Source organism: Phascolarctos cinereus, unplaced genomic scaffold (assembly GCF_003287225.1).
Source record: "Phascolarctos cinereus isolate Bilbo 61053 unplaced genomic scaffold, phaCin_HiC Scaffold_726;HRSCAF=1367, whole genome shotgun sequence".
NCBI lineage: Eukaryota > Metazoa > Chordata > Mammalia > Diprotodontia > Phascolarctidae > Phascolarctos > Phascolarctos cinereus.
The window spans coordinates 11,481,098-11,496,803 of NW_027556098.1; the positions used below are offsets into that span (position 1 = coordinate 11,481,098).

At 38.3% G+C, this 15,706-nt stretch overlaps 1 protein-coding gene across 2 annotated transcripts in view; it reads right to left on the minus strand.

Moving 5' to 3' along the window:
- Window positions 1–15,706, minus strand: part of CLCN4 (chloride voltage-gated channel 4) — a 106,623-nt gene that overhangs the window by 28,338 nt on the left and 62,579 nt on the right. For both annotated transcript variants that reach the window (XM_021006237.2, XM_021006236.2), the window contains 2 exons: window positions 11,289–11,475; window positions 7,012–7,410 (listed from right to left, as the gene is read on the minus strand). In XM_021006237.2, the coding sequence (XP_020861896.1) occupies window positions 7,012–7,410; window positions 11,289–11,475 (586 nt within the window). The remainder of the gene's footprint in view (window positions 1–7,011; window positions 7,411–11,288; window positions 11,476–15,706) is intronic.

The following is a 15,706-nucleotide window of genomic DNA, read 5'->3' on the forward strand; positions in this document are numbered from 1 at the left end:
AAAATCCTCTGTTTAGTAACCAAATCTCTTTAAACCTCCCCACCTCCCAACCCTACCTTTCTAATCTTCTTATACCTTATACCCTACCATATATTCTGCAATCCAGTGAGACTGGCTTCCTTCCCATTCTTTGAACAAGACAAACCATATCTCAGCTCCAGACATTTTCACTGGCTGTTCCCCGCCCCTGGAATTCTTTCCCTCCTCATCTCTACCCTCTGGCTACCCTGGCTTCCTTCAAGTCTCCATTAAAATCCCACCTTCTACAAGAAGCCCTTCCCAACCCTCCATATGTCTAGTGCCTTACCATATTGATTTCAATTTATCCTGTACATGTCTTATTTGGACATAACTGTTCACATGTTATCTTCCCCATTAGAATGTGAGCTCCTTGAGAGCAGAACCTGCCACAAGGCTTTCTTTGTTCCTCTGGTGCTTAGCACAATGCTTGGCACACAGCAGGCACTTAATAAAAATTTACTGACTGGATGATTCTACTGTTGCATATTGGCTACTCATCTATAACATATTTTTAGAAAGATGCCTGAGGGGCAGCTAGGTGGCGCAGTGGATACAGCACCAGCCCTGGAGTCAGGAGAACCTGAGTTCAAATCCGGCCTCAGACACATACACATAACACTCACTTGCTGGGTGACCCTGGGCAAGTCACTTAACCCTACTGCATAGCCAAAAAAAAAAAAGCTGAACAGTTGCCCAGGGTCACACATCTATATGGGTCATAGGCAGGACTTGAAACAAGGTCTTTCTCTTACATCATTTCTTGATCGATCCGGTATGACATGTTACCATTAAAGATACACAGTAAAAAGCTTAGCAATCCCAACATGAATGCAGTGTTAGGCACGTAGCTGGTGTTCAATCATATTTGTTAATATGAATTATATAATCTTTGAAATACCAGAAGCTGAAAGCAAAAATTCTAATTGATCTTGAATGTTTATGGAATCAATAATAACTATATTGATAGTAAGTTAACAGTATCATGGTAACTTATCAGTATAAATAACCAAAATAATTTTCTCTATAAAACTTATAAATTATGTAGAATTATTACATAATTTTTAAGTTTTATGAGGTAGTTAAGTGGCATAGTGGATAGTGTACTCAGCGTGGAGTCAGGAAGACTCATCTTCCTGAGTTCAAATTGAGCCTCATACACTTACTAGATGTGTGACCCTGGGCAAGTCACTTAACCCTATACAAATAGAAGGAAATGGCAAACCACTCCATCATCTTTGCCAAGAAAACCCCAAAGGGTGGTCACAAAGAGTTAGCACAACCAAAACGACTGAACAACAATTGCAAATGTGTTAGATTTGAAGCCATAGGACTTCGGAAGTCATTTATTAATGACTCTTTAAAAATCTTCATTCAAACATGTGAAAATACCTACAGAGAAAGCACTTTATATGTGTGTTGTAGTGGCTGGCCTTGGATTCGAGAAGACCTGGGTTCAAGGCCTTCCTGTGATCCATACTAGTGGTGTCATCATGAGCAAATCACTTCTCAGTGTCCTAGACAACCTTCTAAGACAAAAAGTTATCAATGAGCTGCTGACTTGCATCCATAGAGATGGTTTCTCCCTAGGAATTCTTTACAAAAGTAAAATAACAGGTCCAAAACTGTTGGACCAAAAACTAAATTCTGTTTGACTTGCCCACACTAAAAGGGTTCTCTCCTCTTTTAAAGTGCTCCAGAGAAGAAAACTTTACAACCTTCCTTATCCAGAAGATTTTATCCCTTTGAAAAAATATACCACATCCCAGGGTTTCAAGCCAGGATACTTGCCATAATTTCGACATTCTACAATTTAAAAAGTTTTTCTTTTGCCTATTTTAAATGCAATTCAACAAACATTTATTAAGTTCTTAGTACGCACAAGGTACTGTGCTAAATGCTAATGAGACAAAGTCCCACCCCAAAGTGGCTTCCACTTGACTGGCAGAATATAACAAAGGTATAGATAAGCATGAGGAGAAAATGCTAGCAATTGGAGGATGAGAGATGGTATTATGGAAGGTATGGCACCTGAACAGAGCCTTGCAGGAAAATAAACATTCTAACAGACAATGATAAAGAGAGAGAACATTCTAGGCAGGAGAGATGGAACATGTGAAAGCATATGTCTGGCAGACCCTAATTGCTGTAATTACTAAGCTCAAAAGTTTTTAATTATAATTGAAGGAAAAATAATTTTTTTTTAAAAAGAGTAAGACCAACTTTGAACAAGACTAGTTAATGCTAGCATTTTGGACTGTACCAAAACACAGCTTCCAAGAAAAAGGAAGTGATAGACCCCCTCTACTCTGCCCTCGTCAGACAGCATCTGGGATATCTGGTTCAGTTTCGGGTACCACAGTTTAGACAGGACACTGATAACCTGGAGAGTGTCCAGCATGGTAAAGGGATCTGAGTACATACCATACAAAGATCAGCTAAAGGAAGGAATTGGGAATATTTAACCTAAAGAAAAGAAAACTCAGGGTGTGTGGGAAGACATGAAATCTGTCTTCTGGTATTTGAAGGGATATTTTGGGGCGGCTAGGAAGAACAATGGATAAAGCACTGGGCCTGGAGACAGAAATACCTGAATTCAAATCCAGCCTCAGACACTTCCTAGCTATGTGACCTTGGGCGAGTCATTTAACATTTGTTTGCCTAAGTTTCCTTCAGCGTAAAATGAGGATAATAATAACACCCACTTCGAGTGAGTGTGAGGATTAAATGAGGCATCTGTAAAGCACTTAGCACCGTGCCTGCAACATATATATATATATATATATATATATATATATATATATAAATGCTTATTCTTTTTCTTTCCTTCCTTACCATGTAGAAAAGAGGTAAGACTCTGTTGGGAACCCCAGGGAAGAGCTAGGAGCAATGAGTAAAAGCTAATGAGGTACATTTAGGTTTGATGTAAGGGAAAACTCTCAAACAAATGGAGTTAAACAAAAGTGCTTCAAAGGGGCCACCACAAAGATGCTAAATGACCATTTAGCATGCATGTTGTTCTGATGTGGGTTGAACTCTAAGGACTGCTGAGATCCCTCAAACTCTAAAATTCTGCAATTCTGATCCCATTCCTATGACCCCAAAAAGACATACAGTTCCACAAATGTAGGGAATTAACTTCCTCCCTTATACCTGGGGAGGTAGACTTTTCCTGTCTATCTCTACAGTCTAAGAAGACAAGCATCTCTGATTGCTCAAGGGTAAACACTACTACTACCTTTCCCCCTAGGTTATATTACCTGTCTGATTGAAAGCATAAAGACATTGTTTACATTTACTTTTTTGTCTATAGACATTCCAAACATTGCTACCTAGACAGCTATCAGTTCATAAACCTAAATTCCCTCTCTAACAATTTGATGATAATTACTATTTACCACTTGATTACAGGAATATGTTTCAGCAGGAATTAGCCAGTGGTTTCTATGCAGGTGCCAGTTCAGCTAAACAATGGGTAGCTGATTCACTGACATTTATTACTTTAGTGAGGTTTTTCAAATTGTACCTTTTGCTTAAAAGTCCTTAGAGAGGCTGTATATTTAAAAAGGACATCTGATTAAAATATTTAAAAACAAACAAACCCAGGCTCCATGTGAGTGAAAAGAATTATAATGCAATTCTATATTTATCCCTAACATGTAAAAAAGATACCCCAAATATGTAAGCAAATATAATCTTTGGTGAGAAAAGCACTATGGTTTCTGTCAGATGAAATTACGTCTGACATCACTGATAGAGTAGGTAAGGGGAAACTAGTGGATATGCTTTTATTGAGTTTCAAAAAGCTTTATTTTTTTTAGTTGATTCACCATGGATTTGAGAAGAGCTTTTTCTTTTTAAACAAGAATAAGAAAGTGGCTTACAGATAGAAAACAGAGGGTAAATATAAAAAAGGATTTTTCTGGTCAGAGAATAGTGGAATTCATCAGGGATGGTCTGAGACAAGTCTATGGAACATTTTTGTATGTCATACCAAAAGGAGAACACATAGTCAACTATCCAAGTGTGCAAATGACACCAAGTTTTCACAGATACTGAAGTGCTAAGCTGACCAGAATAAAACAGCAGAATGATCTTGTAATAAAAATGTACTAAGAAAATGGCAGTAGAGTCTTCAGGCCTATGTTTAGGGATTATTATATTATATCATATCATATCATATCATATCATATCATATCATATCATATCATATTATATTATATTCTTATATCTTATATTTATAACATAAAGCTATCTGTCCCATTATGGTTGAAAATAAATATAGTTCCAAGAAAGGTTCAGGTCATCAGCCATGATACAGTCATGATTAGTCAACAGCTTCAGGATCCAGGATTTGTAGTTGGAAGACCAAAGCATTTTTTAAATACCAGCTCATTTGATCTTCACAACAATACTGATATTTAAAGTGCTATTATTATCCCCATTTTTACAGATGAGGAAACTGAGGCAGACAGTGGTTAAGTGACTTGCCCAGGGTCATACACCTAGTAAGTGTCTGACATTATATTTGAACTCGGTTTTTCCTGACTCCAGGTCCAGCATTCTATCTACTGTACCTTCTACCTGTTACTTCACCCTTCTGAGTCTCAGTTTCCTCATATGTAAAATAAGTAGATTGAAGAAGATGTCCTCTAAGGTCCCTTCCAGAGTTCAATCTATGCTTCTATAAGCCTAATGCTGATAATCATCACGAAAAGAATTAGAAAGATCAAAAGGGAAGACATTGTTCTACCACTGTACAAAATCATGGTAAAGCTGAATATGAATACTGACTATAGCTCTGCCTGGCATCCCCCAAGAAAAAATGGATCTGGAGAAGGCCAAGTGAAAAGCAACTAAAGTGGTCAAGAATCTATAGGTGCTTCTATGTGAGATAAGACTAACAAAAAAACCAGGCTCCTTAACATGGAAGGAAACTAAGAGGAAACCATAAAATCATAGGATTACTTAACCTTTATAAGCCTCAGTCAACCCTAGAAGAATTATCTGACTTCTTCCCTGAAGAAATCATTGATCCTTTATGTACTAAAATAGATGCTGTTGTTCAATCATTTCAGTCATGTCCAGTTCTTCGCGAACTCTTTTGGGGTTTTCTTGGCAACTATACTACAGCAGTTTGCCATTTCTTCCTCCAGCTCATTTTACAGATGAGGAAACTGAGGCAGACAGGGTTAAGTAACTTGCCCAGGATCACATCGCTACGAAGTGTCTGAGGCCAGATCTGAACTCAGGAAGAGGAACCTACTTGACTCCAAGGTTGGTGCTCTATCCACTCTGCCACCTAGCTGCCCAACTCATTGGAATTATACTTTATTTAAAAGATAGTTCTCTCATTCAAAAGCACCTGATTTAAAAGTTTTATGACTTTTATGTATGAATCCAAAAGGTATTATCCCTTACTAAGTCAGCAGATTTGAAACTTTTATCAGATTACTGTTACTAAGTGCTTCTGGTTTTATGCTAAAAGAAAATCCTCTTACAGACTCATTTCCTCAGATAAGAAGTGAAGTATATAACAAAGAACAATAACACATCTGAGCTCATTTGAACTCCACAAAAAATTAACAAAATGAATCTTATCCATGTACAAGCAATTCCCAGCTTAAAATTCAGGTTCTATTCTAAAAGCTCAATTGTAAATGGATCATTTAGGACTGAGAGCATATTATCTGAAGAAACACATACATTACCAGTGATTCTCAATCCTCATCCTTCTTGCCCTGTCTAAAGGCTTTGACAAGGCTGGTCACCATCTCCTCCAGTCCCCTTAGGGTTTTCTTGATTTGTATCTCTCTTCATTCTCCTCCTATCTGTCTGACCACTCCAGCTATCAGTCTCATCTTCTAACCCCCACCTTTTCCTCCACTATCACGCCCTGGACTCTTCTCCTAGAACCACCTTGGGCTCTGATAGGCTGATAGGCAAGCTACCATCTTATCTTATATAGAACCAGACTACCAACTCACAACTATATCCAAATCATGCCATGGGAATGTCTCCTACTTTCCAACTTCCTTTTCTGTACTTTCCCCTCCCGTTAGAACATAAGCTCCCATGGAACAGAAATTGCGTTACATTTCTTAAATTTGTATCCTGAATGCTTAGCACAGTGCTTAGCATACAGTAAGCGCTTAATAAATGTTTATGCATTCATTTATTTACGTATCTATATTTTAAATGTGTGAGGACAAGTGCTATAGGTTAACTACTGTGCTAATAATCCTAGCCTGAGAACTAACAGTGGGGAGTACAGAAAGGGGAGGGGAAGGAGGAGGAAGACTCATTTCCTGAGTTTTAGTGTTTATCCTACACTTTCCCAACTCTATTTCTCTCTTACCTCCTACAACCACTCTCCTTGGGTACCCAAGTACCTTGACACTGCACAAACCACCCAGTATATCTTCTCTGCTAATAAAAATTCCCATTCTTTCAGCAAAAACAGGTATTAGGTGGAAAACATTCCAACTTAATTAATTCATGCTAATGAATTAATGAATATTACAGCTCTCTAATGATATCTGTATTATCAAAAGGAGACATCGATTAACACAGATAAACCTTTAATTTTTAAAAATTTATGATTATGGAACAAAGTAAAGTGAAAAAATTCAGGAAAAGTGGGAGAATGATAGTTAGAGGAAAGAGATTACCGTACCTAGGAGTAAGCAGTCCCTGATTTTCATGGATTCTTCCCTGCCTCCACTTATGAACTAATCTGATGTGGTGATAGGGCCATGGGCCAGAACCCAGAATAGGAGAGGGATTCAGAGCAGAGGTTTATTACATGGGTCATTTGTAAGGTGGGCATTTATAAGTCAGCAACTAAGTGAATTAAGTCTCGCTTCACTTAAAAAAGTTTTTCCAAATCTTGATTCTTCATTACTTATAAATAATTTGTTTTTCACATTTTCATTTGATGCTAACACCACTATTAGCTTCTTAGTAAATATTAGGTTCATTCTCTTTACTCACTTATGGCAAGAATGAGTTCTCTCCTCTGGGCAAAACCAATGAGCCGCTCTGAGTCTTTGGAAACCACCACAGGGAAGCCATTATAATCCGTCTCTTTAATCAGCGTCTCCACATCTTCCACTGTCATGCTATCTTGAGTGAGCACGGAAAGTGGCGGCTCCCCACGCCTGGGCCTCATGACATCAGTTGCCAGTGTCCTGTGAGTAAACTCATCCTTCACATCTAGAAATGGGTAACCATTTAAGTGGATGTGTGCCTCATAGATTCCTTCTTTTCCAAATGCATCTGCCACCCACTTGCTCGTCACAGCTGCTGCCATTAGTGGTACAATGTACTCCAGACCTCCTGTTAACTCAAACATGATCACCACCAACGAAACAGTCATTCGGGTAACTCCACCTGCAAAGAAAAGAAAAACTAATCAGATTAGGCTCCAAGGTTTCGGAGGATTTGCAGCCAAAAGAGACGTGGGCTTGTCTAGACAATCTCCTTCATTTTGTATATGAGAAAATTAAGAACCTGAAAAGTGGTGATGGTTCTCAATATCACGTAGTTAATGACAAAAGAGCCAGGATTCAAATGCAGGTTCTCTGACTCCAAATACATATTATGTTTCCACCATATTATGTGGCCTCAACTTTGATTCCCATCGTAATACAAAGGCATGGATCGTGCAGCAATCTACAAAAATTATATATACTAGAAGGCAACATAGCATGGAGGATAGAATTCTGAACTTGAATTCAGGAAGGCCCAGGTTTAAATCCTGTCCATCATTTACTAGATTTCCTTATTTGTAAATCTGGAATAATAACATCTTTAATTGCTACTTCATGAGGTTACTGTGAAGGGGAAATGAGATTATGTATAAAAAGCGCTTTGCAAACTAAAATGTGATATTGCTCTTCTTCAGTCGTTTCAGTTGTGTCTGACTCTTTGTGACTCCATTTTGGGTTTTCTTGGCAAGGATACTGTAGTGGTTTTGCCATCTCTTTCTTCAGCTCGTTTTACAGATGAGGAAACTGAGGCAAACAGGGTTAAGTGACTTGCCCAGGGTCACACAGCTAGTGAGTGTCTGAGGCCAAACTTGAACTCAGGAAGATGAGTTTTCCTGACTCCAAGCCCACCTAGCAGCCTGAAAATGCAATATAAATAATTAGTCACTATTACTATATATAAAAAAAGAAAAGTCCTGCCCAATTTTCTGATCCAGGGCCTCCAGTTTAAAGGAGAAATAAGTTATCTCAAACTGAGTCACTGAACTCACTCTTCGCCATTCATCTACAGGTCATCTGTGTGGCTCACGCACTGTTCCCCTGAGAAACCGTCCACAAAGACTGATTGCCTCGCTGATTGTTTTTGATGTATGAATTATAAAGGTTTCTGATTTAACAAATTGGAGTTCATCCCCCCATACCCAGAATAAGCCGAGTAATGTTACTGACCATATCCACCCCCATCTACCTAACCACCTGAACACCTGGACCAGAAATTATGTTCCTTGGCACTCCTAAAAAGATTAAGATTATTAGTCATTTAATGTAAGAATACTGATAAGCCCTTAATAGATTTCAGGGCTACCATAGGCTACCACTCCTAAGAATTTACAGTACATTAATAAACCTGATGTGACCAAATATTAACTACATGCAGTACTATTAACAAGGGGTAATAGTCATAACAGCAGCAACAGTAGTAATCAACCATATTTATATACCATTTTAATATACCTTTCAATAAATGGATGAAAAAGACTAAAATTTCTGACATTGCCACAGCTGGCATACTAGCGAACAAATTCCTGTCTTTGTATCTCCTGTCACTGTTGTCAGAAAAGGTATCTCCAGTCAATAGTCTGTCAGACTATTGTAAATGAAACCATCCCCCATGATTGGCTTCAAAGCAAAATAATGAGAACTTGTGGAAAATGTCTAAATTCACTTTAAAATGTTGTTATGCAAGACTGTCTTGTTTTGATGAGAGGATTTCACGAAGGGACTCATTTATTGTTTGTTCTTCGTTTTTGAATTCACTTACTATCCTAAAGCTTCTATACACAGTTCAACAGGTAGGGCTTTGAATCAATACTCATGACATTTAAATGAAATCCACCAGGAATTATATAAATAACTCTTGCATTTCAATTCTATTCTGTACATATGTATTGGAACTTGCTATCAGGTCATGGTTTTGTAACTGGAAGGGACCATCTAATGCAACCTTTTTGTTTTACAGATGAGAACACTGAGACTCATGGAGGTAAGGAGACTTGTGCAAGGGCACCCAGGTACTAAGTGGCAAAGCCTAGATCTGAAACCAGCTCCTCTGACTCCAAATACAGCTTTCTTTCCACTGTATCACACTTTCTTATTAAGCGTTTGCTTTTGTGCAAGGTATTAAACTCAATCCTAGGAATACAAAAATGAAATGACAGACCCTGCCTTAAAGCACTTATAATCTATTTGGGAAGAGAAAGGATAAGGCATGTTCACAACTATCTATTAAGAGCAGTCAGAATATGGCTAAGTATACAGAAGACACCAGGGTGGCAGGAGAGATTCAAGAAGGAAGGGTTCCCTTCCAGCAAAGGGGAGGAGAAGAGGAAAGCAGGGAATGTTTCATGAAACAGATAAATCTGAGCTGGGCCTTGAAGGAAGAAACAGATTTCAATAGGAGATGTAGTAGAGGTCCATTCTAGGCAATGTAGCCAGTGCATAAAAATGCAGTGTTTTTTTGTTTTTCACTCATGTCTGATTCTTTGTGACCCCATTTGGGATCTTCTTGGCAAAGATGCTAGAGTGATCTGCTATTTCTTTCACGACCCCATTTTTATAGAAGAAGAAACTGAGGCAAATAGGGTTAAGTGACTTGCTCAGGGTGGCAAGGAATGCCAGCTGGTAAGTGTCTGACGGCCAGATCCGAACTCAGGAAGATGAGTGTTCCTGACCCCAGGCCCGGCACTCTATCCACTGCACCACCTACCTGCCCCAAGACAAAATTATGAAATGGCAAACAGTCCAATTTAGCTGGTTCATGGACTACATGGAATGGTGCATGAGATAAGTGTAGAAAGGCAGGCTGGAGCTGTGGAGAGTTTTGAATGAAAAGCTAAGAAATTTATAATTTAGCACTTAGTAAATTAGCTTGGTGACTTATATTGTGGGCAGATCATTGGCATTATTGGTACATCCCCATGAAGATGTCATATGTCCACTTGGAAGTTCGGGACTAGACTTCAGGGGAGAGATCTTCTCCGGGGCCAAATACAGAGCTTTAGGAGTCATCTATGTTGTTGTTTAGTCATCTTCAGTCATTTCTGACTCTTCATGAACCTTTTTGGAGTTTTCTTGGCAAAGACACTGGGCTGGTTTTGCCATTTCCTTCTCCAGCTCATTTTACAGATGAGGAAACTGAGGCAAACAGGATTAAAGTGACTTGTGCAGGGTCAGACAGTTACTAAGTGTCTGAATTTGAACTCAGGTCTTCTTGACTCTCTATTCCATCCACTGGGCTACCTCAGTTGCCCCTGGGAGTCATCATATAAATCAATGATTGAAAGTTACCAAAGAAGCAAGTATAAAGAGAAAAGAGGCTTTAAGTGAATAATTTATTTTAACCACACAAGTTTATATGTGGATTGCCAAATCAAAAAACCAAGGATAACATTCCCCAGTGTGAATAATATCACCATTGATGAAGAGGAGATGCTAACAACTTGGCATCCAAACAAGAGGCACTGTTCTTTATCTACAGCTAGAAAAGATAAATCTAGATAAGTCTCACTCACCTCACCCTACCTCGGACCCCCTCCCCCAAAAAAGACACAAAATATCATTCCTTCGAAGGACAGCCACAGCCTCATTTCAGCATCTCTAATGGGATTACAAATCAGATAGAGAGCCAAGTTTAAAGCCCTACTGTCGTCACTCCCAAACCAGTTAACAAAAAAGCTTAAGAAGGTTATGCTGTGTCCCAGAACAGCATTAATATTTTCTACCTCTCAAAGGCACTAAGCCAGATCATCTCTACATCTTATGTCACAATTGGGCCTTTTAGGGAAGTCTCTGTGGAAAATTCATGCCTTGAAAATCTTTGATGACTGGCCCACTTTTATATGTGGTGAAACAAAAGAAGAATAAGAATGACAATTTAGAACAGCAAAGCCCGAATGTCTGAGGCCCTACAATTCCTAGCCAACTTTCATAAGTACATAAGATCAACATGAGTGTAAAGAAGAATCCAATCATATTGCTCCTCCCACCCCACAAAGAACATACCTAGGCAGGCTGCAGCTCCCACCATTGCATAAAGTCCAGGAGTGACACAATCTGCTCCAGGTCTGCACCAGTTCCTGAAGATGATCCAGTCATGATGGTGGTAAGCCAGCTGCTCCACTCCTATCCCCACCATTCTGCCCGCCATGGCTCCCACAGCCATGCTGGGAATGAAAAGGCCTGAAGGGATCTCCAATAAAACGCAGAAAAGAAAGGCATTAAGGCATAAGGGCTGCAATGTCCCACATATCCCAGAGAATTTTGAATACTCAGGAGTGAGCTGCAGTCAACTCCAATCAGCTCAAGCTACAAATCACAGTCTGATTTATTATTTTATGGATTATCTGGATTTAAGAAAGTGATAGAAAAAATGTTAATAGCGCAGATTAAACCTAAAAGTATATCCTACACATCTTTCCCACTAGTCACCCTCAATCTGGTTGTTAAACATTTAGGAACTCACCCCTCGTAACAACCAAACTATCACAAGGTTATAATTAGGAGGAAGCATAATTTCAACTTTCTTCTTCTTAATCCTAGACAGTTCCTTCTTACAAAAGACAGACAAAGACAGAGACAGAGAGAGACAAGAGATAGACAAAGAGCCTAGAGACAGAGAGAAAAAGAGGAAGAGAGAGAGAATATAATAAAGGAAGAGAAAGAAAAAGGGAGAGAGACAGAGACAATGTTTTGTTAATCAACATAAAAAAGTGATAAACAATTTTCAGCTTGTTGAATCAGTTATGTAATATTAGCCACAATTCCCATTTATGAACTAAATGACCTTTGGAATCCCTTTCACATCTAGATCTAAGAGAGGATAATAATAATAATAATAATAACATAACCAACAAGTATTCATTAAGGACCTACCATCTGCCAGGCACTCTGCTAGCTGTTAAGGATACAAGACAAAATTGAAACAGTCCCTAGCCTGAAGGAGTTTACTGATGCGTACAAAACATATAAAAAGTAAAAATAAAGTGACTTCAGAGGGAAGACACTAGTAGCCGAGGAAATCAAGAATGGACTATTGTAGAAGGTAACCCTTTAACTGAGCTTTGAAGGAAGTCAGGGATTCTAGAGAAAGAGATGAGGAAGGATAGAGTGTATTCCAGGCATATAGAATGTACTTCAAGGTTTGCTATGAGTTTTCCTAGAAATAACCATGTAAAATGGAAGATATATATGCATAGCCACATGAAATACATATTATATGTGTGTATATATGTATATATGCATATATGTATGTATGTATACACATACATACACATACATACTTATATGTGTGTGTGTGTATACACATACATACATACATACACACATATATAAATATCTTCTGTGTTTCACAGATGAGGAACAGAGGTTCAAAGAATATCTCCTCTAACACCACACAGCTACTGAGTGGCAGAGTCAGGATTCAAAGTGAGTTTCTTAGATCCCAAGTCCAATGCCCTTTCCATTATAACTGATTTCTAATACTTTCAAAATGTACTACACAGCCCACTACTACCTTGAAAGAAGAGATTTTCACTTTCATTTCCTCTTCTTCAATATCTCTGATTTGCTTGTTAGGGATTGCAGAAGTAATAAACCCAACTGCAAATAACATGTAGAAATGAGCCTCTGCCATAAAAGATTTTCTGCTGCTTTCTCTCCTTTCTATGTCATTTAGAATGAATTTTAAAATTAAATGTCAAGCACAGCATGAAAAAGGAAAAAGGAGGGGTACTGACTGCTCACAGGTGAAATAAAGAAACTCATCCTTTCTCCTCAGCAGCCTTCCATCTTCCAAAATACTTTAAAAATATTAATTGTCTTTAATACACAACCACTCAACCTTAGTTAAAAGAAAGCCCTAATTGCTCCAGCCTGTCAATTTTTCCTACAAAATTCTGAACATTTTAGAGATGGCACTGCAAGAAACAAATGTGCTGTATAAGCAAAAGGAACTATGGGAATTTTTTTATCACCTGGGGGTGATAAATGCCAGTTATCACTGTTATCTTGAATGATTTAGTTTCCTTTATAAATTTTAAAAATACATTCAAGATAGTTTATTATTGATATTTTAAGGTACTATAAAACATACCAGATTCTATTCTCAGTTGTTTTTCTTTAAATTTTGAGATTGCTTTTGACCTTTGTTCATGAAGCATGATGAAAATGATGAAAAACATCATTCCTGTTCCTGTTCTCAATCAGTGCACTACAAAAGTGAACAGGCATTAGAGCTAAAAGCAGCTATCTTTGACTCCTTATCATTGATCCCTAAAGCTGGAGGCACTTTGGAGGAAATCATGTCCTTTATGGGGGTTCACCTTGCTCTGTGTTCATTTCATCCCAGGCAAGTCAAAAAGAAGGTTAGAATCCTCTCTCAGGGAGCATCTCTTCAAAAAGCATGCTATCATTCTTACACAGAAGTGTAAGAAATGAGTCCCTTGGAGATGAGATGATCAATCCTCTCAAAACCTTCAGTCAGCCATTTAATCAAATGTACCAGCCTTCAAAAAACAAAAAAATCAGGTTCTAGTTTGATTTTCACACACACCCAGATAAACCTGATTTTTTTTTTGCCAAAAAGAAACAATGCATAAAAATAGACTTGAAAGGGAGTGATAAAACTCAATTCCATTGTCTGAGAGAAGAAAAAAGGTCCTTTTCCTAAGCTGGTCTCTTTGTGGAATTGTTGTTAGAAGTTCACTCAGGGCAAATTTTAACAAAAGGGCTCTGAAAAACACAAAGCTGTTTTCTCTGGTTTTATTTAACAGGAACAACTAAAATGTATTCTCTGGGGACAGCTCCTGCAAACCCAGTACTCTCTAAGGATCCCTGCCTGACAGGAAGTAACTTGGACCAAGCTCCATAAATACAGCCCTTGCTTACATTAAGAGTTTTAGTTCATTAGCTTTTGGCTGTAGTAAGGCATAGAAGAGTAAAAAGATTAAAAAACAACAACAACAACACTCTAAACCTATATCTCAAAGAGATGAAAGAAAGAAGAGGAACCATGTGTACAAAAATATTTATAGCAGCAAAGAAAAAGTGGAAACGATGGGGGTGCCTCTTAATCAAGGAATGGCTGGACAAATTATGGTACGTAACTGTAATAGAATACTACTGCGTTAGAAGAAATAATGAAAGGGATGGTTTTAGGGAAACCTGACAAGACTTGTATGAGCGGATTCAGGGTGAAAGGAGCAGAACCAGGAAAACAGTTTATACAATAACAACAACACTGTAAAAACTCTGAAAGATTTAAGAGCTCTAACCACTACAGTAACCATTCTTTATTCCATAGGACTTATGATGAAGCACGATGATCTACCACCTCCAGACAGTGACATGACAAATTCAAGGTACACAAAGAAATATCTATTTCTTGGACATGGCCAATGCAAGAATTTGTTTTACTTGATTATAAGTATTTGTTGCAAGGGTTTTGTCTTCTCCCTCTTCCCCCAAAACCTCCCTCCCCACTCCTTCGGCAGGGAAGAGTAGATAGAAGGTAGTACCAGCAGCTAGAAAGACTGGAATGGGTCAATGTATATATTGTAAAGAATGTGAGACTTTGCGTGGCTCTTACCCTGACTGGTTTATTCAGAGACTATACAGATTGTACCAAGTGAAAAAAAGGCTTGGAATATCAGATGGCTAAGGAATTGCATTATGCACTGTGTTTTTGTCATAGGAGGACAAGCCTAGCTAAGTTTAGAGAAGGTCCATCACCACCAAAAGGTTGGCCACTAGGTGAGAAATTTTTTCCAACTAGACCCACTGAACTTGAAGTCAGGAAGACCTAGGTTAGAAGCCAGTTTCAGCTACTTACTAGCTTCTTGACCCTGGGCAAATCACTAAATCTCTCGGGGTCTCAGTTACATTATCCTTTGTAGTTCCTATTGAGAGAGATACAATTATTATCACCTTTTTACAGATTATGAGACTGAGTCCAAGAGGTTATTTACCCAAGGGATTGAGTCCAAGAGGTTACTGGCCCAAGGTCACATAGCTAGCATGTGTCTGATGTAGGATTCTATCCCAGGTCTTCCTGATTCCAAGTCCATCAATCTATCTATGCTGCTGCTATGAGGATCAAATAAGATAACACATGTAAAGCACTCTGGAAATCATAATGTCTTATAGAAAATTGAGATATTGGCTATCATCATTTTTAATTTTTTGAGTGGGCTCAAATAAAGATGGCCCTATGAAAAGTCAGTATCCTTTTTATTACTTAATGTTCAGAATGAATGAAAAAGGTAGAACTCCAGGGCCTCTAGGGGCTCTTCCTTTTCTAAACGAATGATCCTACAACCCCTGACTGTTTTTTGTAATTAAATACTATCGAGATATAAACTCATTTTCTGTAGACTCACTGAAAGCATCATTGGGACAACTCCAGCAGGAAACAGAACAAGGAT